Consider the following 26,944-nt stretch of genomic DNA (forward strand, 5'->3'; position numbering starts at 1 on the left):
ATATTTCTAATACTAAAGTTAGTGATAAATGTAACGTGAAAAATGTGCTGGGATTTTAGCGGTAGTTTTGTATTTGTAGTGCTGGAGAGGATTTGCGGCAGCTCCTGGAGGTGGTCACAGTTGACTTCTTACTTAAAACTTCTGATTTTTTGTCAGAATTGGAAAAAATGTTGCATCTTATTTTTTATCAGTGGCCCTAATCCTCTTCCGTAGGTATATATTCTTAAACAGGTGGTTTATTTTGTTGTCATTTTACCTGCAGCCTAAAGTACACGGTAACACTGTGTGGCTGGTTCTAAATTTTAAAAAAAGCTTGCGGGGCATTTGTCCCATGGATTTGACTTACACCTATTTCTTTTAATGTCCTCCAAGAAGAAAAAGGCCAAAATAATATCTAGCGTAGCACCAATTAGCTAGATTATATGGGTTTATGTTTTTTGGTCCGTGTGGAGAGGATGTCGGTATGCCCCTTGAGTTAAGAGAATATAAAAATGGCACAGCATATCGGAAAAAATAGCCAAAACTCGCTTACTTGTCTTCTTCCTCCCCTCTCACCGCTTGCATCACAGAAGCATTGCCCCGGGACAGAGAAAAAAGCCAGGAAGCGTGCAAGGTGGCCCGGGGTGGAGTCAGCCTCAGCCGCTGCAGCCCCAGTCTCTCTACGTGAGCTCGTTTTGATTTCCATAGCCTCCAGCTCCACTCGGCTGTCGAAGAGGCCTTTATCCAGGGGAAAGTGGAATGAAAACAGACAACATTTAGGACTATTTTCCTTACGTTCATCACTCTTTTACCGACAGAAAATCAAAGAAACGGCAGGTAAGTGAAAGTGGGAAGTGCTCCCTCTGAGTAAACTGTGTTAGCTCGTACTGCGGTGTCGTATGACCCAGACGAGGTAGCATTATGGTCTTTTGTAAGACAGTCGAACTGGCCATAGCTTTCCATTTAAACGAAGGTTACCGCAGAAGTTTTAGAAATGTGATTACTTTCTTTTAAAGTGTGTATAATGGGTTAAATAGTCCCTTTATTGTGTTGTTTTGGCGGAAGCACACGGTGAAGAACGAAGAGACGGTACAACTTTAGCGTTAGCTAGGACCAGCGATGGATGCGCTGACACGCTAGACGAAAAACAGAAATTAAACATTCAGTCCTGTCAGATTACTCATTTAATGTTTTCATGTTTAGAGACGAAATGGTGTTTTTGGTTTTTGTGAACCAAATGCTCAAGAAGACGTCACCGTAAAGTAGTTTTAAATCTGAGCTGTTGAAATGATAGCGTAGGGATTTGTAATGTAAATAACAGGTAACTTTGTGTTGTTGTTCCTACCAGCTTAGTCAAAGTCTTTATAACGTGGTTTCTGTGCTTTGTTTCTTTTATTTACATAAAGGCTAGTCAAACAACAGTCTCATCACTATTGCTTTTCCCGGTAACTTCTAGGTGAGGTCTAACTGTAAAAAGTGACTCACCTGAATCAGGGGTTGGCTGTGTTCACACTGGCAGCTTAAATCTGGCTCACACTTTTTACTAAGCCATTGCCATTTATTCAGGCCTCTGTCTAACCAGATAACCACTACAACATGAATCAGGGTGTTCATTACCTTTATCGAATATGGTTTTTTAATCAGGGAAGCCCTGAAATAAGACCCTTTTTGATTAGGGATGCACAGTTACTGATACCAGTATCAGTGCTGATACCAAGCCTAAGTACTAGTCCTTTTAAAACACTGTGGGTACTGTACTATGTACTAGGTATGTGATTATGTGGTCAAAGTTGGAGCAATGTCTTCAGTTTGGTGACATTTGGACATAATGATGACAGAAGTAGAGCAGACTACAAACCATGCACTGATAAACTTTCAAGAGAAGGGATGAGGAGCATCTATAAAAATAAAACACACTTTAAAAATAATCTTAACAGCTGTTATGGTATTATTAAGCACTTATACTTGTACTCCGTATCTGTGAATACTCAATGTAAGTCCCTGTGTGGAAAAATGTGGTATCGGTGCACCCCTACTTTTAATCAGAGTATTTTCTCGAAAGATTGAGCCGTCTCAGACCCACTAAGGTCCTGATAGGTGCTGTTTTACAAAAGGGCCAACTGCATTTATTCTGTATGATACCAATGCAGGACTTGACACAGACTCGCCCACTCCAGACTTCAATGCTGAGCAAAAATTATATGCCTATCACCCTAGTTGCAGATACATTGTAAAATGAGAAAGTTTGGGGGATGTGTCTGATCTCACAGTTTGCTGTTTTTTTTTTAAATATAAGGTTTGGACTTTCTTTACAGTATGCAATGAAAAATCTACATTTAAGACAGGAGATTAAAATGAGTTTGACATGGAGGTCTGATGACTTTTCAGACTTTCCTGACTTTCTTATCACTGCTTTACATTGTAAACTGGTTTACTATGTCACTGATGAGAATATAAGATAACATAAAGAAAGAAATGTCTAGGTCTAAACCTTTTTTTTCTTTTAATAAACAGGACTTTTTTCTTAATGAATATTTTTGTTGTAAAGGTTTCCTGTGATCAGTGTTAATTTTGACAGCTGTTTCTAATTTTAGTCTTATTCTTAGTCTTTTGATAACTTCTCTTTTAGTTTTAGTCACATTGTAGTCATTTCTACCTTTTTTAGTTGTAGTAGATGAAAACTCAAAATATTTAATTCTAGTTTGAGTCCATAAAAAGTTCTCACATCTCACAGTCTTTACTTTTAGTCCAAGCCTAAACCTAATAGTGTGCTTTATGCACTTTTCCAAACCTGGGGTCCCTGCTTTCTACAGCTGAGAGGCAGAATAGATACTGATGCACTGTTTTTTGACAGATTTACCCACAGTGGAGAAATATCATGAAATTTGAATATCCAACAAAAACTAAATTACATTCTAGTCTAGTTTTAGTCATGTTGACAAAAACTAAACTTAACTTTTGTCAGTTTAAGTCATCAAATCTCTATTTTTGTTTAGTTTTAGTCTGGTCTTTCTCATTGCAAAAAAAGGGCTGTTGACAGACAGGTTTGTCAGTTTTAGTCGGCGAAATTAACACTGCCTGTGAATCACTGGAAAGTCTGAAATTTGACTTTTGAAATGTAAGGCCATAAAAAGTCTTTAAAATGTAAAACCTCTCACAAGTAAATAAACTTAAAACAAAAAGTAAGGCAATTTGTGTTTGGTACATTATTTCTTTGTTGTAACAATGCTTCTTGGTAATAAATCTTATACTGATGGAAAGCCAGTTTATTACCCTTTTAAATGATGCCACATTTGTAAGGATCATGCATTTGTGGGATGAGCAGCAGTGCTGAGTATGTGGGTTGCATATTTTAATTTTCCCAATAATAAAATATTAACCAATAAAATCCACCGATAATAAAGGCATTTGTTTTCTTTCTTAAAAGACTACACATTCCGAAACAGTAGGTGGTGACGAAAGATACAGCCTCAGCCATACTGGCAGAGTTTTTCAGTATATACGGGGGAGGATAACACAACAGTGTTTGCAAAATTTGCTCCGCAAAGCTCCCGAAGAGTGGATAACAGTCCTCGAATTCTCCACTCTCACACAACGGATCTTATAAGTCACTAAAACGCCATCATCCTAACGACGTTAAAACGAAGAGGCAGTAGCCGCTAGTGTTAGCTGCGGGCATTAGGACCAAGCCAAAGGTTAAGACAAGGCAGAGTGCTGATTAGCAGGCACTGGAAACTGCAGAAAGTTCGTCAGAGCCAAAAGGCAATGCTAATGATGACAAAATCAGTCTAACAGTCTCCTGATCGGTCGCTACTTTCATAGACGTATACCTGCCTGCTCTGTATGATGTGATTTCATTCAGTCTGAGCGACATTAGGAACAGAAGTTTACCCACAGACCACGGCTGACTTCACGTGCTTAACCTATCTCTGATATGACTTATGTCAGTGCATATTTTTAATCTTTATGTGAAACATCAGCTCCATTTCTGACTTATGCAGCAAAAACAAAAAAGAGACCCCCAAACATCTCCATTTGTTAAGTGTGACAGCCTGTTATCATTTGGTTTTATGTCTAAGTCAGCTGAATTCTTTAGTTTATTGAAATGTCAGATTTGACCGCTTGTCAAGATATTTAAAGTTACTTCAAGGGAAAAGGGGAAAAAGTATGTCAGTTGTTTTTGTATGTTGCACTTTGGTACACAAATGTTGAAAAAAATAACAGCTGTAAAGTCAGAATTGTTTTTTGATAGAAACACCAGTGATGTCAGTTAGAATTAGTTATAAATATCTTTGCTCACTACATATTAACCCCTTCTTACCCCCAGATGTGCATAAAAACATCAAATAAACTTTTTTTTTTTTAAATCAACAATCAAAAAAAAAATTATCGGTTCTTATCGGTTATTGGCCATCAGGAGTAGAAAATTATCAGTTATCAGTATCGGTTCAAAAAAACACTTACCATGCATCACTACTAAAAATAAATATACAGGTTATTTTGACAAGTCCTGCCTGAAAAATGTTTAATTTTACTTTTTAATAACAAAACTGTTTAGTGTCAGGTTAGCACATCTGAAAATATTATCACCATATGGTATATTGATAGTATAGAGGCCCCCCCCAAAAAAGATCTTTCCCCTAACCCATATTCAGTCCTGGTCTGGTGTACCAAGAAATCTCACATGCCTTACATTCTTGACTGCTGTGCAAAAAGCAGTATTAATTTTTCCCTGTTCAGGTCTAAAAAATGGTCTTTAAAAGTCTAGGTTTGATTTTTATTTACCCTGAATGTTTGTGATTTCAGAAATATTTTGATTGCAGAGGTCACTTCTCTGTCTTCAGCCCCAAACCCCAAATTAGTAATTGTGGCGTTAAAGAAGAACAAAAACACCAGGTGATGATCCTTATGCTCTGAAAATACTAAAACCTGTTCTAAGCTGTAAATTAGCTGTATGTTATTCCCTGCTACCCTTAATATAACTCCAAACTGCACAAGAGGGGACGTTTCTTTAACGTGCATGTAAAAAAATGTTCTGCAGAACCAGCACAACAGCATGTCTTTAAACAAACAGTTTTGTTTGTTGGTAAAGTTGGTGTTTGCAAGTTGCAAAAGGGGATAGAAGCATTACCACTTTTTGAATTTAAAATAGATCCAAAAGCAAAAGATGAGTAAATTTCAGAATAGTTTTGTTCACCACAGCAGCCTTATAACGTTATCCAAGCTAATCTTTGAGAACTTCTTAAACATGTTGGAACAAATGCTGAAATTTTGAGGTACAAATGTTGTTAGTTTACTGTATGCACAATTCTCTTTTCTAACAGGCCTGCAAACACCTCGTCTCCCATATACTACCCCGTCTCTGACACTTGAACCCTGTTAGCTGATGCACATCATCCCTGGACCTGTTCCAAGAATTTCCCCTCTGTAATTTCCCAGATTAGATGAGACATTACTAGAGGCTGTTTATAGTGTCTGTGTCAGACAGCCAGTATAGGCTGGCTGTATTTAACAGGCGACATGCTTCTTTACAGTAACGCACCCTTGAGTAAGATATAACCTCTTTAAATAATCTAAAGCTAATAGTGTAGAAAACCATAATAACTAACATGCAAAATCAAGGTTTCATTTTCCATTATTTGATAGGTAGACATGCTAAGATGAGTTACTCTATTTATGGGATTGGGATCCCACTCAGCTCATGTTGTACAGCTAATAATGATGTAGTGTTTAGGATCTGGTTTTATATTGATTTTCTGATTGTACACAGACAAAAATCTGATTTCAATTTGTGGATAAATGATTTTTTCATTTCAATTCTGATAGCAGATCTGCTCGTAAAAAGAGTATTGCAACATAAGTATTTGCCAATATTGATCCTTGTGGCCGTCTGCAAATAGCACGGTATGAACCAGTGTGAGTAGCAGATGTCTATCTGTTGTATCATTGATTTAGTGCTGATGTTTGGCACACCTAAATGATGATTCAGGGAAGAGACATTTTACCTGTTGGATAAACTCTGGTCTGTTCGTGTGGTCAAACATCAGAGAAAATGGGAGCATTAATGCAGTTTTACACCAAAAGAAGTAATGGAAAAAAAAACATCCACATCCATATTGGCCATTTAGTTATTATGAAAGGATTGACAGTGTTTAATTTTTGCTGTTATGCTGATATTTACAAATTATATCATGCTGATAAATACTTAATGCAGTTCAGATTTTAAACTTTAATTTAAAGTTCAAGGATTGAGGATGAACAAAGACAAAAGACTTCAGCTGACATATGGACACAGGTATTAGGCTGCCAAACCATCATACCAACAAGGACTGTAATGACATTGCCACATAGTTGGAAACATAGCATTGTCCAAAATGTCTTGGTCTGCTGAAGCATTAAGATGACCTTTCCTAACGGGCCTAGACCAAACCCTGAAAAAAACCCTCTACCATTATCTCTCGTCCACCAAACTTCACAGTTGGCACAATGCAGTCATGCAGCTAATGTTCTCCCAGCATCTGCCAAGCCCAGACTCACCCGTCTGACTGCCAGACAGAGAAGATGATTGGTCACTCCACAGAACATGTTTCCACTGATCCACAGTCCAGTGTCTGTGTTTTACACCACTCCATCTGATGCATGGTATTAGACTTGTCAGGCTTGTGTGCAGCTGCTCAGCCATGGAAACTCATTCATGAAGCTCATGCTGCACAGTTTTAGTGTTTACATTTTAGAAATTCAGAAATCTTCAGCTATGAAATCAGCAAAGCATTATAGACTCACCCCCTTGGGCCTTAGCAGTTGTTGACCTGGCTCTGTAGTTTTCTTTCACTCTGTGGCTGAGTTGCTGCTGCTCCTAAACTCTTCCACTCTAATAATATCACAACAGTTGACTGTGGAATATCCAGTAGGGATAAAATTTCACCATCGGTCTTATTGCAAAGGTGGCATCATCACAGTACCACGCTTGAAAACACCGATCTCTTCAGAATGACCCAGTTAGGTTAACACGTTTGTAAATGGAGACTGCTGGCTAGGTGCTTGATTTTATACATCCGTGGTAACAGTGCCTTAAACTCTACATACTTTTTTGTTCATATAGTTGATATTTACAGCCATAAAAGCTGAAATGTAGATATATCATTGGTAAATATCAGCTGAAATGTTCATATCTGCTGATACTGATATCATGCTGATGGTACCGTGCATCCCTAAAATTAAACATTGGTATCAGCAGCATTGTTCCTCATTTTTACAAGTGGTACATCTTTAGGAAGAATCTAGATTTTGATGCAAACACATAGAAATGAAGGATTTAACCTTAAAAAGATGAGCTTTTTACTCAAAATGAGTGTATTTTACACACACCCCCGTCATTTTCATGTCAGATTAAACTCAAAATAATCAGAATCCTTCAAAATAATGGTACAAACTGAGAGGTTTAAGAAAAAACTTTAGTTTGAATGCTTAGTAACATGTTGCAAACAGCTGAGCTAAAGCTAGCAAGGATTAGCTTATCACACTTAACATCATTATTACAAAAAATATTGAGCATCACCTTTTTTTTCTTCATAGATATAAGCCTTTATTGCAGTGGTTCCCAACCTTTTCAAACTCAGGGCCCACTTTTAAGTCTCAAAAATTTTCATGGCCCACCTCCGACCCCGGCCCACCTGTAATTACATTTCCCCACCCCCCACAAAAATCGAACTATTTTGGAAATGATTTGGCAGCCCACCAGGGGGGTGCGGCCCACAGGTCAGGAATTGCTGCTTTATTGTCATTGCAAAAATACAACAAAACTGCACATGACCCTCCCAGCAAAAACTACAAAGAACACTCAAACTACACACTCAGAAATCACTAAAATCAGTCCAAACAGACACACTCCATCATCATGAAAAGTCAAGGTAAGGTAGGGTGAATGAGTACAAAAGTGCATGAGTATAAAAGTGCATCAGTATAAAGTGCATGCGTAGAGAATATGAAACTAGGGAACAAATTTAAAAACAGCTTTGCACAGGTCTTGAAAGGTAATGCAGATCTAATATAAAACAAACTTAAAATATCTAAAATAAATGTATGATTTTTTGTACCACAGTATATATTGTACTTAGAAAAGGTGCCCCATTTAGCCCAAATTGCAATATAAATATTTGAAGTTGATTTAAATTCTCCATATTTGCATTGATTTGTAATAATGCTGTCTGTAAGGCATTGCATCCCTCAGACTCACAGAGATGTTTTTAGAGATCTCATTTAAACCATATTGATTATTTTGAAACCACAGAAAAATAAGAAACAATGATTTTTGTGTTACTGCCTCTACAAGAGAAAAAGGGTTAGGCGGTGACCTGTGTATTAGTTTTGATTTCTGTGAGTAGGCGTCAAGCCTTTTCTCAGAGATAGTTGGGGAGAGTTTAGCAGCCTGACCTCTCCTGTTTCTTTTCATTAGAAAACTTGTAAAAATATCTCTCTTGACTCAGCTGTTTCCTCTTCTGCTCTTAAAAGTCACATAAGGCTGAGATGAGCTGGGATCAGATGTTGTTTGAATTCAATTAACAAGATTGCGCTAAGAGGTCCAGATGGTGGACAGACAGAAGCCCAGACATATTCGCTCACTCATTCATTCAGCGCACACATCTGAGTCGACAGTCTACTGTCTGTGGGGGAGGGGGAGCCGATGGGGGAGGTGGGAGTGGATGAGGAGGCAGTCAGGGGAGGGCGAGTCCGGGCTTGAGTGGAGACGCAGCCAAGAAGACTGTGGAGTAAAAAAAAAAAAGGTGTGAGACTGGAGGAACAAAGATGACATGATGGTAGCAAGTGTTCTATGATCGGAGCTGTAAATCTGACAGACTTTAGAGTGATGTTGTTGTGGTTTGAATGTCGTCAGTTTTAATGTGGGTTTGAACATAAAGATTGATGAGATAAGGTTACTCTGTATTACAAAAACTCAAGTTTTCAACCTGAACTGTCTCATTAAATGTGACTTATAAAACAAACGACTGAATATAGAATACTAATTTGCCACTAAAACAAACTGATTTTTGGTGATAGAAGCGATAGATATTGTTGGTACTTAGTTTTGGGGAAGCGGGTGGTTATAATTTCCAGCCTTTGGCAGACTCTCAGCTCCTACTCAGTGCTTAGTCATGGATCTCTCTGCATACACATGTAATAACTCAGCTCACTGATTCTGCCTACACTGCTGATCTGATGCTTACTCCCCCATGTTCTGCATTAGCCCCGTAGCATCTCATTTGCTAAAAGCACCTCAGAATAAAAGAAGGGTTCACTTTCATTTCAAGCCCCAGCTCTACATCTATCACATCAACCAGCCTGTGTTGAAGATTCTTGGCCTTTTTTGTGTTTTTATATGGTCATGGATCATTTGTTTGGTTTAAAGACTCAACAGTAAATTGATCCAGGGTTTCCACTGACATGTGAGCCTTTCAGAAAAAAAGTAGTCAGCTTGGATGGCCTGAGAGTTTAATCCAGCCACTGGTTAATCAGTATTCCTGGTTACCATTATACCATGAAGACTAAAGAACGCTCCCAGCAACTAAGAGAAAAGGCTATTGACAAGTATAAGTCAGGGGATGGAATCAAAACATTTACATGAAGCAGCTGAAGCTACACATATGATATCTATGCCTTCTATTTTCTTCTTGAGTTTGCTGGAACAGTATTTATATTTGTTAAACTAAAGCATCAGAATTGGCAGCAAAGGGCTTCTGATCCCCAAGCAAAGGGAGTTTCTATACACTGAGCAAACAAGGAACCAGGCACCTGGAGAGTTATTTTTGTCACATTTATATTTCCCATAACACACGTGAGAAAGCTAGAGATGTTGGTTCAAAATCAAATCTGATGATGAATCTTTGTTGTCTTTCAGCATGGGAGTCTACGAGGAGAAGAAAGAAACATGTGGAACCATCTGCCTGAAGTACCTCCTGTTTACGTTCAACTTTCTCTTTTGGGTAAGTTTCCACTCTGACATCGTTCTGCCTCACAAATGGAGTCAGTTGTCCAAGTGTTTGTGTTGGGCTAAAGTGCCTCTCAATCACCTGCATGCTTCAGGGAGAATTAGCCTTAAATGCAGGCGTGCCTTTAAACAGTTCTAGTCTGAATATTACAGTTTATCTCATTCTTTTTTTCTGTTTGTTTGGACATCAGGTTTATAGGTTATAATAACATTTTTGCAAACATGATTCTGGCATCTTGGGAGAGACACATGCTTTTAAAACATCAGGATTTTTTTGGGACTAATACAGATAATTAGTTGCTAATGAAACAGATAACCAATATTTGAAATGGCTTTCTATTTACAGCAAAAATTGAACTTTTTCAGTGAAATTTCTGAATTTGAATGGGTATAGATAAATAAGTACAACAGCGATAAGGGTGAGTTTTTACCTTTGATGACTGTACACCGTCACAGTTCATTAATGTATTAACCAATAATGTCGGTGCCCTCAACTCAAGCAGCAGCAAAAAAACACAATGGAATCTAACGTATAAACAATAAGTGTATTTATTTCAAACCAAATATCCTCTATGTGATAAGACCAAAACAACATTTCATTATAATATATTATGCAGTTTTATTACAACTACCAATGCATTGTTTTCATCACTTAAATGTCCCTGATTGTTAAGACAGAGCTTATTAAGAGCGATACCTTAATTATAATGGAAAATGAACGTATGCGCAGACTTTAATATTGATAACCTGAATCAGTGTGCTAACTTTAAACTAAGTCATCTTATCAATAGTATTTATATAAAGCAGAATTTTAATGAAATCTTAAATCTGGTGGGGTAAAGTGATATACAAGTATGCATTAGGTACCTGTCAAATACCTCAAATTTCAGCAATTTAGCAGCAGTTTCCCTCATCTGTATAACATCACCAGAAATGTCTTGTGGATGTTTCAGCACTGTTCTATGGATAAAAAGGCATTCAATGTCGCATTTACTGGTGTGGATTTAATCTTTAAAGTCCCTAAAAGTCACATGGGGTCCAGGCTTGCTGAAAATGCTGCCGCAAGGGATTCAAAGGCATCAGTAGCGTCACAAGACTGTGTCACTTCTTGTCATGTACGACAGCGCCGGCCTGGAAGTCATTTTAAAGATCACATTCAGAGAAAAACTGTCACACAGACACCATTCTTTGCTGCTGCAGTGGGTCCTTTGGTTCTTCTTCGCTGCTCTAAAATGGTAGCTTGTGCATGCAGTGCTTTCCAGCAGCAAAGACGAATTGATTTCTAGTTTTCAGCGCTAACATTTAGCATGGCTTAGCGAAGCAAAACCTAAAGCTAAACCATACAGTATCGGATCATTGCATAAACTCGTGTACCCACCAATACCAGTACCTGCATTTTAAGCAGTCACAGGCGTATTTCCGATACTGGTATCGGAATTGGAACAACCCTACTAAGGTGAAATTTAGTTTCTGTCGGATATTCAAAGTCCATGATATTTCTCCACTGTGGAGAATCTGTCAAAATACAATGCATCTGCTTGGATGGTCCTCAGTGTGAAACCATCCCACTGAATTTTTAAAAAGTTTTCCCACAATTTTTTTCTCAATTCTGTGTGTCTGTGTAGACACTGGCTGTCTGCATGGCATTACAGTGTTTGTGGTGATGTGATCTTGTCAAAATTAAGGGCTTCATGGCAGAGCAGGGGTTAGCTCTACCATTTTGTGTGGAGTTTGCATGTTCTCCCTGTGCATACGTGGGTTCTCTCCGGGTACTCCGGCTTCTTCCCACCACCAAAAACATGCTTGTAAGCTTAATTGGCGACTCTTAATTGGCCATAGGTGTGAGAGTGACTGTGCCTGGCTGTCTCTATATGCCAGCCCTGTGACTGACTTGGGACCAGTCCAGGGTGTACCCTGCCTCTTGCCCTTTGACAGCTGGGTTAGGCTTCAGTCCCCCCACGAGCCCCAACAGGGTAAGTGGTGTAGAAAGAAAATGGATGGATGGATGAATGTTCAAAAAAACGGAACATGTGTTAAAATTAAAGAAAGCGGGAGTATGAACACAGAGATATCTGTTATTTATCCAACTGTGCTTTTGATTAATCCAGATTCAGCACACTCCATTATTAATAATAGTGCATTTAACAAACCAAAGCCAGAGAATAATGTGTTTCTTTTAACAGCAAACAGCCAAGGAAACACATGCACACAGTTTTAGTCTTTCAGGACAAGAATATTTCTCTGTTTACTCCATGTAAATAGGAAAAAATCTGATAAAACTCTTTAACAACGCCTCTCTATTCAGTCAGAGATAAACGCCTTCTGTTATTTCAGTTCATAGAATGAGAGCCAAGTTGCATACTTCTACAGAGGGCACAAAAGATGCTTTCACAGCCTGATTCCTTAAAGATTTCCAGTGTAAAGAAATGTGCCTTTCCAGGATGAAGGGAGCACAAATATCTGATCTCATAATTTCACAGCATGGTGCAAAATGGAAGTCAAAACATCAGTGCAGCCGCCTGGATGTCTGAGGAAGGATGTGCGTCCCATTCTCAGCGTGAAAAGCACTTGCAGCTCTGCCCATATGTGATAATCATCCTTCTGCCAGAGTCAGATGTCTCTCTGACTCGCAGACAAACATCTCTGAGCAATCTCAGTGCCAGATGCTGGAGTCACAGACATGAAAATTTAAGGATCAAATCAAAATGATTGACCAAAATTGTTATGAAAAGAGCTTAGTAAATACCTTTATGGCATCAGTATTAAGTATGTTTTTGAATGGCAGCTGCCCCTTGAAATCATACAGTGGTAACATGTGGTCCCAAACTTTGTTTTCTACCAGTGTAATGTCTGTAGTATGTAACAGTTTAGGAACAATTCAGACCCAGTTCCTTGGCTTGTCTGCCTTTTGGGCAGTAGCTCATGTATGGCTAAAGAAAGAGTACAACCTTGAGCTTTTTCAACAAGTTGTTGTTGTTGGATAAAGCTTCATAGACTAAGCTTGTATACACATTCGAGTTATCTGACACTATTTGAAAGATCAGCTCAGTTTACTTAAACTTAAGTGCACACTTTATATCAAGCAATCAAGTTAAAGCAGAAATAAAGTCCATTAAAAAAGTATGCAGACCCTCTTCACTTTTTCAATTTTGCTATGTTGCAGCCTGACGCTGCAGTCAAAAACTCATACATTCTTACATTCTTTAATCTACAGTCAGTACCCAATCATGCAGGTATTTGAAAATTTATTGAAAATAAAACTCAAAATATCACACTGGCATAAATATGCAAACCGTTTCCAACAACACTTAATATTTATCTCAGATTCCTCCATTTCTCTGGATCTTTGCTCAGATGTTTCTACACCTCGGTTGGAGTCCACCTGTGCTAAATTAAACTGATTGGACATGATTTGGAAAAACAAACACCTCTCTATAGAAGGCCTCACAGCTGACAGTGATATCAGAGCAAAAACCAAGACATGAGGTCAAAAGAGCTGCCTGCAGAGCTCAGACACAGGATTGTTGACAGCAACAGATCATTGTGAAGACTACAAAAACATTTCTGCTGCACTGAAGGTTCCTAAGAGCACAGTGGCCTCCATAATTCTCAAATAGAAGAAGTTTGGACCAACCGGGGCTCTTCAAAGAGCTGGCCAAACTGAGCAATGGAGGGAGAAAAGTAAGAGAGACTGAGAGACTTTGCATTATGGTAGAGTGGTTAGATGAAAGTAAAATACACAAAATCCCATAAAAGTCTGTTGTTCACTGAGGAGACGCTTCCGTAGCCACTCTGCTATAGTGCCAAGACCGGTGGAGGGCTGCAGTGATGGTTGTTCTTCTGGAACTTTGTCCCATCTCCACACAAGATCTCTGGAGCTCAGATGGACCTACTAATGCCTTTCTCCTTCTTCCATCTGAGAAATTTGGAGGCCTTTGGGGTCTCTTGGGAACCTTCAGTGCAGCAGAAGCATTTTTGTGCCTGTCAACAATCCTGTCTCTGAGCTCTGGTTTCATTTTCAGCTGTGAGGCCTTCTATAGACAGATGCTCGCTTTTCCAAATCATGTCCAATCAGTTTAATTTACCACAGGTTGACTTCAGTCAAGGTGTAAAACATCTCGACAAAGATCCAGAGAAATTGGGTCTGAAGACCTATGCCACTGTGATATTTCGGGTTTTTTGTTTTCAATAAATTCTTAAAAAATTCTAAAACGATCTTTCACTTAGTCTTGATGGGCACACAGTGATTAACAAGGATTCATGCTACTGTAGCATCAGGCTGCAACATAAGGAAAAAGTAAAGGAGGTCTGAATACTTTGTGAATGCACTGTACTGTATGTTGATCTTATAAAAGGATTAATGCATAGGAGTGATCTCTCAGTGACCACAGGGTGATGTGAACTTTGTACCTCTGTCTGCCACTGGAGGTCACCAAAGTGTTTCTTTCCCTTGTAAAGCTTTCAATTACTCTTGGAAAATATTTATTGATTCCTGTGGTTCACTGAGTTTTAACAGCAGATAAAGCTGCAGCTCAGTCCTGCATTAAGTAATTACTGCAAAGTCTGAACCATATTCTGTCAGTAATACTGTGGTTTTCTGGGCTGGAATGTCTTTCTGAGGCTTTTTGGACAGTTATTAGGTGATTTATGCAGAAGAAAACATGAATGGTTTGAAATGAAAGCTGTTAAATGTGGAAACTGTGTCTTATAATGTTTTAAATGACTAAGAGCCTCTCTTAGAGCAAGCAGCTTGAGAGCAACAAATGTTGTATAGTACTGTTTACTTCTAAAGTGCAGCTGGTGACAGAAGGCCGGAGATTGAGTGTTAGTAAATCAAAGTACAAAGAACCACTGACTTTTCTGTAGAACTCAGCTGTCTGCAGCATTCAGAAATACACATCCAGTTCTGTAACTCACTTCAATCCTACTCCTATTACGAACTAAATCACTCTTAAAATATTAATATGAAGTAAAGAGAGTTGGCTGATTACATTTTGTGTATTTTTCAGTGCTGCTTGCCTCCTGGTGTGATACCATGTGACTTGGTGTCCATGCTCTGTCTCCATTATTTCTGTTTTTTAAATTAAATCTGGATTAGATGAGCGATTTGGATTGATGGTTTCTGAATGATGACAGATTTGTGTTGCATTGCTGCACCATCTGCTTCTTGTCATTGTGATATGCTATTAATTAAATTGTTCCTCCTACTTTGCGGGCTTAGAAATGAGAGGAGATGATGGAGACTGACAGTTTTATGCTGGAATGAGGTCTTCACTTTTCTGCTGGTTTGTTCTGACTGTTGGTCTATCCTGAGAACACCAAGGCTATATTAATACTTAAGACAGCTACCATATGTACCTATATAACCCTAAAAATGTGTTTTAATCATTCTGATGATATCCATACTTCTTTAAGAAGTCTGAACTCCGAACCCTTGGATCAAGAGGGTTGGCCTCTGAGGAGAAGTATGGCCCTGTTTTCTGGTAGAAAGCCCTGTTTTGCAAAGGCAAGGAGACTATTAAAGACTTGTTTTATTAAAGAGAGGAAGAAATAGTGGCAGAGCAAGATTGTAAAGGAGTAATGATGGAATAACTGTGCCAAGTTGCCAAGCCAAGCTGCAAAAATTACAAATATAGCTTTAACCTCCAAGTGACCCTCTAGATTTATCTATTGGTCAACAAGTTTAGATTAAAAAAAGTAATACGTTTTTCGGTTCCTTCTTGATGGGTTTTATTTTATAGAGTTGTTCAACAGGAGCCCAAAGCTTGTAGATTAAATATATATAATATATATATATATATATATATATATATATATATATATATATATATATAAAACAAACATACCAATACTCAATAGTATCAATTTAATAAGGTCGTTAAATACCAGAGTTTTGAACTTTGACTCAAATGGATTGACACTTGTTTAGGTACCATGCAGGAAAATGTTACGGTCAAGAAACCCAATATGTAGGGATGCCCTGATTATGTTTTATTGGTGCTGATTAGGGGTGGGAGTCAGTAGTGGCCCACGATACAATATTATCATGATACGTTTGCCACGATTCAATATTATTACATTTTGCGATACAGAGTATTGCAATACCATATATTTCTATCTATACCATTTTTAACAGTTAAGCTAATTTAGCATTAGCCTTGCCTTCATTTTCATCACATTACTGCATGTGTCATCTCCGTGTTATTCATGCCCAGCTTGCATTCCTGATGTGCTTTCCCTGGTGCTGCCATATTGGGCTGAACAAGTTGGGAAAATAATCTATTTGTAATTTTTGTGCCCAATATTGCTATTGCAGTTTGAAATGCGACTATTCCTCAAGTTCATCTTATTCTTTTTCCAACAAACAAGAGCAATAAATTATTCTATATTACAACCAACACAATATTGGACTAAACTAGGGCTGAACAACTTTCCAAAAATACCTTATTGTGATGATTTTGACTCGTAATGCAACCTAGGTATGAGTTGTACTGAAGGGAGTGATCATTTTCCTTTTATTCTCATATTTAATAAGATCAAAGTAAAAAAATGAAGAAAGTAGGATTTCTATTCTAAAAAAATGGCACTTGATTGCATGATTATGTAATGTATAACATCTCTGCTGCAAAAAAGTTTTAAACTTGTATTTTGTCATAAATATCAGGTAACAGAAATATTGCCCAATCTGGGATTTGAAATTGCTGCAGGCCATATTACTATTTATTGTAATTTTTGATTCATTGTCCAGCCCTACTGCCGCATTGATTGTACTAACTTTCTCCATCTATATGACCATCACCTCTGCAGACACTGACAAAGGGCGCAATAGCACCATCAAGTGGACAGAAAAGCAACTGATACTATTTATGCAGTATCGTAGACTTCAGTTCATATTAGCAGTTAGTTTGGAAAAAAAATCAACCCTTGGCGAATGATATGATACAACATATCACCACGCAAAATATCGCGATACTATGCTGAATTATTTTTTCCCTCATCCCTACTGCTGATACCAGCATCTATGAGCAGTGTTGGGGTAAAACTAAAAATGATTCCATTCAGTTACTACTACTGTTACTAATACTACATTACATGTAGTAGCTGGTTCAACTTAGCTTTGTAGTACACTGACTCCTCCTACAAGTGGCAGTGTAGCCTGATTAAAGGAGAACAAAAGTCCCAGTGTGTCGGTTAACATCATATTTGTTAGTGATGATCCTCAGCAATAAAGGTCTCATCTAAACACAAAAAAATATTTAAAAAAATACACCGCAACTGGCTTAACTAGCTTATCAACATGGACTTATACACTGGATAATTATTTTTAACTAACAGGACTTGTTACAAAGTTTGGGGGATCTTACCATCGCTGCTCTGACTGACAGAGGAGGATGGCTGGTCCCAGCAGCAGCAGATGATCTGGAAGGTTCTGCATTTTGGTTTAATTAGATTTACAGTGCTGATGTGGTTCATACTTAGTGCTAGCCAGTTTGGTATGATTTTATAATTTCACTGCACCTCATACACAGTGCTTCACTCCTTCACAGTCACCAGAGTATCAAACGCAGGCGATCTGTTGGGCGAGAAACTTTAATTTTGATCTACTGATCGAATCATTTGAATGAAAATGAGCTGATAGCAGTTGGTTGCCAATCATGGCATCTCTACTGATTCATTTTTTGTCATCAAAACTTCTGTCTGTTAACATTTATTAAAATAAGAGATATTGTGTTTTTTAAAAACATGGTATCAAAAGGTACTGAAGTGACAACAGTTTTAAAAGACATAATGCCAAAATCCAGCATGCAAACACAACTTTTGGTTTCTGCTGCAAATATGCACAGTTTACAGCATTTATTTAAACAGTAAGAATTGTGCGAACATCTTGATTTGATATTGTTTTTCTCCAAATGCACAGTTGTAAATCAAGCACAAACTGCTGCTGTCTGTGCTTCTTACTTTAATGGATGCCCTCTCACCCTTGTTATGCTGCATGAAAAAATGAGTGAATAAGAGCAATGTCAACAGAAATGTCTTCATTGCTGACTGACAGCCTGAATCCAGAGCTTTAATATGACCAGAATAGTTGCTGACTAATGTCTTCTTTCCCTAATCATGTGACTAATGTCTGCAGCTGTAGCTCAGATTAAACTTTTTTAATCTTCCTTTCTGAGTAGCATTGACAGCCTTGGATTACTGACCTGTGCAGCTAAGTCTCCTCATTCACAATTATCTTGGAGCGTCTGATTCAAGATTAGATTATCTTGTGAGGCAGCGGTGGGCTGCCTTCATCATTTTGAAGGAGACTTGAGTGATAAATAATTCAGACCTCTCCACAGTTTTTGTCTCCTCTGTGTTAAACGGGCACTGTTGGTCACTGGCGGCGATCCGACTCTAACATGTGCTCTTCTTTCTCCAGCTGGCAGGGGGCGTCGTGATGGCAGTGGGTGTTTGGACCTTAGTCGAGAAGAGCGACTACATCAGCCTTCTCTCCTCCAAGACCTACGCTGCCTCCGCCTACATACTGGTCCTGGCTGGAGCCATTGTCATGGTAACAGGTGTGCTTGGCTGCTGCGCCACCTTCAAGGAGCAGAGGAGGCTACTGCGAGTGGTAAGAGATCATGTCAGGGTAAAGAGATGGTACAAGATGCACCCAGCACTTCTGGGAAAGTGTCAAAGGAATAAACTTAAATCAGTTGAAATGGAATAAGGTAGAAAAGAAACTGATTTTTACAGTTTTTTAACTGAATAGTGTTAGTTATCTTTCCTTCTGCCACTGCCCAGTATTTTAATCTTGGTAAATTTCTTGTTTATAGTTTTTTGTCATCTATCTTTAAAGATGTGATGCAAAAAATAAACTAGTTTCCTTGTCAGTATAACTGTCAACAGGTAAAAATAACACTTGTACCTACTCCTGCCATACTCAAGGCTGCCCATAAGGGGGGATAAAGGAGAGATCTCTCTGGGGCCCAGCCAAATGGGGGGCCCATGAAGGTCTTCAAAATCATTTCCCATTGTAAAGTTAAGCTGTAACGACCCTATTATATTTAAATTTTTATATTAGTAGGTAGAGTCGGTTGTGCCACAATCTGTAGGTTGTGGGTTCGGTCCCCAGCTCCTGCAGTCACATGTCACTGTGTGCTTTGGGAAGACACTTAACCCCAGTTGTCTTCCACTGTCTGCAATAGTGATGTGTAAATGGGTATGGAAGCGTACGGATGGGATCACTAATACTGATGGCCAATTCTCCATAGCAACCGCTGACATCAGTGAATGAATGTATTTGAGTGAAGGTGTGACCTGCAGTCTAAAAGTGCTTTGAGTAGTCCATTTACCATAATCAGTCTTATCAAAGGGACAAGAAATGAACTTTATTTATGCTGTAGTACAAAATAGTCTTTTTAAAAGTGAAAACCCCTTGTCTTAAAAAAAAAAGAAATCTTTTTATTGTCAGTGCACACACAGTATGGCAAATGGTGGTAAAAATGGGATAAAAGTGCCAAAAAGACTTAAAAAAAAATGTTGAAAAGTGGCTAAACACTGGCAATAATGGGCATGAAGTTGAAATAATTGTTTAGTTTTTAATTAGTAAAAAAAATGTTGCCAAAAACATTAGAAACAGCAAAAGTTGGTTAAATGGTGCAAACTGGACATAAAGTGGCAAAAATCTGCAAAAAGCAGCACACATTGGTTAAAAGTGGAAGAATGGATGGAAATTTACTGAACTTGGTTAAAAGTGGCAATAACAGTTGTACTAAGGGGCAAAAGTGGCAGAATGGGCATAGTGGCAAAAATGGGTTGAAAAATGGCAAAAATGCACAATGAAGTGGCAAGAATTGATGAAAGTGGCAAACATGAGATAAAAGTAGCTAAAAGACATGGCAAAAATTGTTCGGAAAATCAGTAAACTGGATAGAATCGGGCCAAAAAGTGGCAAGAAAGCGTGGCAAACAGCAAAAATGGATTAAAGGTGATGAAAAGACATTGCACAATTGGCAGAAAATGTGTGGAAAGGGGTTAAAAAGTTGTAATCATTTTAACAACACCTGACCCTTGACCCTGGTGCAGAGAGATCCAACTTAATTTACCATGATTTTCATCAATATATGTGGTCAGGCAATGAATTTTGTTTTTAACTCCCAGAGGAAAAGTATATTGAGGTCACTGTAGCCATCTCCCCAAAGCATTAGTCTGTATAACTGATACTGTGCTGCCAAATATCCAAGCTGACAATCCATTAAGGCCAAGGTGTCAGCCTGGATTGCTTTCAGTTCAGTCAAAACAAAACTTCATACAGAGGGAGCTTGTTAACCCATATTTTGTTTTGGCACAGAGCATACCTGGCACAGAGTTGTGCCAACAGACACCTGCATAGCACTGAGACGAGCTCATTATATAAACAGAGAAACGCTATTCACACACTGCTCAGACCCTCATGCACACTTTAAACCAGGATAGATTTATGCCAATACTTAGGTGTCAAAAGATTGTCATTAAAACTTTGCAGGAGCATGTGTCATTTGTGGTCTGATTCCTTTTTCAATAGAGACGAGTCCTCCAGGATTTGGCACTGCTAGATATTTTTAGCAGATGCCAAAATACAGCCAGTTCCCAACAGATGGACCAATATCTCTCATAGTCTTTTTTTACTGCAGAAATCCAAACACCCTTGTTACTAACCTGTAATTATCTGATTTTTAAACTTAATTTCTTTATTTATTTCCTACTCTTTTTAACATTTTTCACTTGTTATCTGTCACCCCCTTCAGCAGACCAGCTCCTCCTCTCTTTACTTAAGTCATGGAAAAGACAAAGACATGAGCTAATTCAGCCCACTTTTAAGACTTTAGCTTCTTACAAAACAAACCTGTAATCACATCTTATTCGTTTTAGGTGTATGCATTATTATCTGGGGAAAATAGGATAAAAAGGCTTCATAAAAATACACTTAGTCAATAACTAAAGGTGTTATAGTTTTATTACAGGGGACGTATCATGGTAAACCCTCTTGCTCAGTATTTTTGCACATGTATTTGGAGATTTTAATCATCTACCGATAAGCAACATTTTAAGTAAGTCAGCCCAAGCCTTTGTTCATTGCGCACAACTATTGAAAAAATGAAATCAGACTGTTTGTTAGGAATCTGTACCCATTTATACAGGGAAATTAGTTGTTATAATGTACCCACCCCTTACCTGGGATCAGAGATGGGTATTGTTAATTTGTATTTATATTGATACCCTTATTGATAGTCCTTATTCATCCGAGTCCTTATCGGTACCACTATCAATACCTTTCTATAGTTTGGTGGAAGAAATGGTCTAAGCGGAGTAGGGATTGAGTTAGTTAGCATAGTAAGTTATGAGTTTTGAAGTTTCTCTTCAAAAATGAAATTTTCCTATTTTTACACAACATTTGAACATATCATAACATAATGTGATGCACTATACTGATGTGCTTTTAGTTTATGTTCCCCTTAAAAGGACTGATGTATGTTTTTACACCATCCTAAAATGCTGTTACATCACAGAGCCTATGAGAATTGATAGCAGTATTGATAAGCTAAAAAATTATTGATTTTATAAATACAGAGTGATCCCCATCCCTACTTGGGATTCCCATTTAAAAATCTCCATCCAGAGTCATGAAAGCATACAGCTTTACTTGTGTCTGCTGCCCTCATTTTACCCTCTACCTTTACAAGCCTTCCAGGGCTGGCTGCTGAGAAGCATCCCCACAATGTGATGCTGCCACCAACATGCTTCACAGTGGTGATTGTGTGTTTGTGGTGATGTTCAGTGTTTGGCATCTTGTCTGATGGCTAAAAGCTCCATTTTGGTTTCATCAGACCTAAGAACTTTTTTCCTCTTGACTATGGAGTCTCGCTCATGCCTTTTGGTGAACTCTGGTCCAGATTGAATCTGAGTTTTCTTCAACAGTGGCTTTCTCTTTGCCACTCTCCCATAAAGCTGTGACTGGTGATGAACCCGGCCAACAGTTGTTTTCTGCAGAGTCTCTCCAACCTCAAACTTGGAATTCCTTCAGAGTAGTCATAGGTGTCTTGGTGGTCTCTCTCACTAGTCTCCTTCTTGCACGCTCACTCAGTTTGTGAGGACGGTCTGATCTAGGCAGATTTACACGCGACATATTCCCTCCATTTCTCAATGATAGATTTAACTGAACTCTGTGGGATGTTCAGAGCCTTGGAAATGTTTTTGTATCCACCCCCTGCCTTACATTTTTCAGTAACCTTTTTCTCTGAGTTGCTTAGACTGTTCCTATGGCTTCATGGTGTAATGGTTGCCAGGACACAGGTGGAGCAACCGTGTTCAAAGCTGCTTCTCTGACCTTGTTTAACACCACAGCCTGATTCTTTGAATCATCAGGGACTTAAAACAAGCTTGACATCAATTAAAACAAACTGGGCAACGTGAGCACACTCACTGTTTGTTGATTTTATTATACACATTAAACTTAAAGAGGAAAGAACACACATTTTAGCTCATTGCTGGGTTTTAAGTTGATGACATTGACACAGATGGGTGGTGTACTGACTGTACTGATGTGTCACATGCCTGCTATGCTAAGGGTGAATGCATCTGTTTAAACAGGTGATGAAATTTTAGTGTGATGGTATTGATACTGGTTAACTGCACACCACCTTTTAATTATGATCAAATGGGGAGCACCTATAAGGTTAATCATAGTAAGTTGGATACAGTGCCTGGACCTTAGATTCCCCTCTCCAGTCTTACAACAAACCCAAGCTCATTAGAACACTTGCCAGGAAGCCCATTCATAGACACAGTCAGACACTGATGGCAGACGCTTCTGTTAGAGTTGCCAACCTGTCATTGGGATCTATTTAATACTCATAGCACACACACATCTGTTGGAGGAACTTCAGGTTTAGTATTATGCCCATAAGCTGGGTATCTTCTGAATAGTGGATGACCTGCTCAGTCTCCTGAACCACAGCCGACACCGGGTAGAAAAACAGTCAAATGTAGGTGTTTACTGTGGATTCCCAGCGCTGTCAGCTTAAAACACAGTATAAGTCTGTAGAACTATACATTTAAATGAAGTCTCCCATATGTCAACATTATTTGATTTATAGCTCAGCCACTCCTGTACAAATCTAGATGCATGCTCTACCACTTCTCCTGCGTGTTGTGGAGGTTAGAAACACTCGGCGCATCCTGAAGAGCCGAGATTAGGGCGATGAATCATGGTGGAGAAATGAACTTGTCTGCAAGGAGAGATGCTATCGAGATTGCTTAAGAGGGCAAACATAAGGGCGAGATGGCAGGAGGAGGGGGGAGTAATTGTTTTCCCTGTATGTGCTGAGTGCCTGGTACCTGCTCAGAGTACATGAGAGCAGCAGTGATTGTCCACACTGTCCTGTAAGCTAAAAGGTCACAAGTTTTTACAACAAAAAAAGCTGATCCAGCCAGAGAATCACCCTGATAATCTGCAGCTCTGAGGCCTAAATGACCCAGCAGGCTCTGTTGATTAAAGAGAGGGTTGAATTAGTCTCTCTGTGCAGCTTTTATTGGTGTTGATAGCACACCACGTATGAGAGAGGTCAGCAAGAAGGAGAGAAAAAGAAGAAACTCTGCAGAGAGAAGTGGGCGTAGTATATGTCTGAAAGCACACAGACTTATTGTTCTGCAGTAGAAGAGCAACAGAAAAGTGTAATGACTGAGTAAAAGGACAGAGAAGCTCCTCCTTTTTTAATGATTGAGCCAAATGTAAAAAATAATCCTTATACTAAAAATCCCCACGCAGAGGAACTTACTTCAAACAGTCTGAATGGACGAATTAGAAGTCTCTCTGTGTATGCACACTTTATTTTTGTCAAGTTTTGTCTTTTCTCTCCAAACCTTTTTAATATCTTCTCTTTGTTTTCATAGTCCTCTTTTCCGTAAATTAGCTGTAATACAGTAGATCTGCTAATATGGAAAGTGAAAAAACATGCAGTGCTTTCAGAAGTATTCAAACCCCCTCAGCTTTTTAAATTTTGTTGTGTTGTAACCTGATGCTACGGTCTAAAAATCTACACTCAGTACCCCATCACGACAAAGTGAAAACAGAATTTTAGAAAGTTTTGCAAACTAAAGAAATTTAAAAAGGATATCCCAGTGGCATAAGTATTCGGACCCTTCAAAACAACACTTGAAATGTAGCTCAGGTGCCTTCCATTCCTCTTTATCTTTGCTGAGATGTTTCTGGCGTCTGCTAAATTAAACTAATTGGACATGATTTGGAAAGGCACAAACCTCTCTGTAGAAGGTCTCACAGCTGACACTAGCTGCTTTTTCATTACCTTTAGAAATGTGCAAGGTCTAAATAGTGCAATAAAAAAATGGTTATGGAAACACCTGAATTTCGAAACACTTCTCAAATATCGCTAAAAAGTTTTTACGCTCTCGTGAGGAGGTATTTCAGACGTATAGAAATATATTGCAAAAGTGCAGTGGAAGCACTTTTTATCCGCATTTACAGCGCTCAGGACGTGACATTACAGTGTCACATGACCATTTCACTCTGAGACAACATGTCGCAGTACGTGTGTACCCATGTGGACTTAACATACTTTTACCCTTATTCTTGGCCTTTGCCTTACATACGGACTTTGCCTCTGAACTATCATCTGTTGCCCTTGTCTTTTGGTCAAAATTGTCAAGGCAGCCGCTGTAGATGTAATCATAATTGTACCGACATGCAACAGGTATTGAGTGTCCAGCGTCCTTGCAGCAGATACTCGCGAGATGAGATTTTACGAGAATTATAAGGCACATGCTCGAAACGCTCGAAAATTGAAATACATTCAAAGCAACATTGTACTTTGTCAAAACTAGAAATATCTCTTTTATTTTGCGACAAACTGTAATAGTAACCCAGCTATTGATATCAGGGAAGAAACCAAGCCATGAGGTTCAAAGAACTGCCTGTAGAGCTCAGAGTCAGGATTGTTGGCAAGCACAGATCTGGGGAAGGCTACAAAAACATTTCTGCTGCAATGAAGGTTCCTAAGTGCACAGTGGCCTCCAGAATTCTCAAATAGAAGAAGTTTGGACCAACCAGGGCCCTCCAAGAGCTGGTTGCCCGGTCAAACTGTTGTTCTAGAAAGACAGCCATTACTGTATCCCTTCACCAATACTGACTTTATGGCAGAGTGGCTAAATGGAAGACTCCCCTCGGTGCAAAATGCATAATGGCCAACTCTGCTTCATTTGTGCCTTTCTTTTTTTGCACACTCCCAGCAGGCTTTCGTGCATTCTGCATAGGAGAGGTTTCCATCTAGCCACTCTGCTATAAAGCCCAGGTCAGTGGAGGGCTGCAGTGATGGTTTTCCTTCTGAAACTTTGTCCCATGGTCTCCACATAGGATCTCTGGAGCTCAGTCAGAGTCACCATCAGGTTCTTTGCCTCTCTTACTACGACCCTTCTTCCCTGGTCTGTGCTTTGCAACAGTCCTGTCTCTGAGCCCTGCAGGCAGTTCCTTTTATCTCATGGCTCAGTTTCTGCTCTGATCAACATGTAGAAACATCTCTGTTTTCACTTTGTAATGATGGGGCACTGAGTGTAGATTAATGACAATTGTTTCAGCTGAAGCATCAGGCTGCAACATAAAAACAAAACTGAAAAAGTGAATCTGTCTGAATATTTTCTGAATGCACTCTAGTTTCCAAACATTGAGTAATGGCAAGCTGTACTCGCATCAATAAAGACAGGCTTAACTTTAATCAAAAGAATAGTTTTGGACTGAATTTTGGGTTTAACTTCTATGTCCTCCCAATAAATGACTGTGTCTAATCTTAAACTCTGTTTAGTTCAAATATATATAAAGGGGATAGACTGCACAATAAACTTTAAAATACATTCAGAAGATTAAAAGTTGAATATATTTCTGCATTTAATACATTTTTATATAACACTTTTATCAGTGAAATATTGAGAAAAGAAGCTCACCTAAATCCACTTTGTGTCTGTCAGTCAGAATCTATATTTCCTTTCCATTTCTACCTCAGTTCTACTTTCTTAGTTCTGATCTCGTCTCTTCACACAGCATCAGGATGGCAGAGCTGCCACTGGGAGAGAATTCCTACAAGTCTCTGCTTTGTATTTAATTTTTGTCTGTCTGGCAGCAGGCCTGACCTGCAACCTGAGTGAGTCCTTCATGACTTCTTTATAATGATCATCACTCTCAGAGGGCGAGGCTTTATTCAGATTCACCACAGAGCTTCTTAGAATTTTTATGGCTTCCATGAAGGCAGGAGAGTAAGACAAAAAGTCCAAAGTATCGTGTTGTAAAACACGTTCCTGCTCATTTAAACTTGGGCTGCGTTTTTATGTAAGGGTTGGGTTTTTGAGTGAGAAGAAACGTGTATCCTCTTGAAAAGGTGGTTTCATTAAGTGTTTCCACAGAAAGGTGTTCATTCTTGCTTGGAAGTCCGTGCACACCTTCTTGTCTGCGAGTGCTTGTTATGTTTGTGTGTGTTTTCTGAATTCACGGTGCATCTTGAGGAGTTGAAATCACAGCCATGAATCACAGGGGAGGAATGAACTTGTCAGGAAGGAGGAGGGATTGCCAAAGATTGCCAAAGATGGAGGACATAATAGAGTTCTGTGTGTGTTTATGTGCACACTACTGACTTTAAACAGCGCATCAGAATCAGGCAATTTATGGATCGACATCTTATAAGAATTTGCATTTTTAAGTCATTAGATCTCCTCAAACACTTCGTCTTCATCCAGAATCTTTTATTTATGAAATGTAAATTTCCAATAAATCTACTGCTGACATTGCAAGCTTTTATTCAAAGATTAATCTTCCCTGATCATCCTATTTATTTTCTTTTTGCTGATATTGGTAAGTTCTGTGCAAAGTTTCATCCTAGTTTTGACAGATGTGCAGTTTGGAGGGTAATCTACCTGGAAGATATGAGTCAACAATAAAGACTGATATCATAGTAG

General features: G+C 38.7%; 1 protein-coding gene across 2 annotated transcripts in view; it reads left to right on the top strand.

Annotated features, from left to right (window-relative positions):
* Window positions 1-629: 629 nt before the first annotated feature.
* LOC121513043 (CD151 antigen-like) overlaps window positions 630-26,944 on the top strand; it is a 45,999-nt gene continuing 19,684 nt past the window's right edge. For both annotated transcript variants that reach the window (XM_041792534.1, XM_041792544.1), the window contains exons 1-3: window positions 630-816; window positions 9,875-9,959; window positions 18,384-18,575. In XM_041792534.1, coding sequence (XP_041648468.1) covers window positions 9,876-9,959; window positions 18,384-18,575 — 276 coding nt within the window. In that variant the 5' untranslated portion in view covers window positions 630-816; window position 9,875. The remainder of the gene's footprint in view (window positions 817-9,874; window positions 9,960-18,383; window positions 18,576-26,944) is intronic.

The sequence above is a fragment of the Cheilinus undulatus genome, linkage group 1, assembly GCF_018320785.1.
Source record: "Cheilinus undulatus linkage group 1, ASM1832078v1, whole genome shotgun sequence".
Lineage (NCBI taxonomy): Eukaryota > Metazoa > Chordata > Actinopteri > Labriformes > Labridae > Cheilinus > Cheilinus undulatus.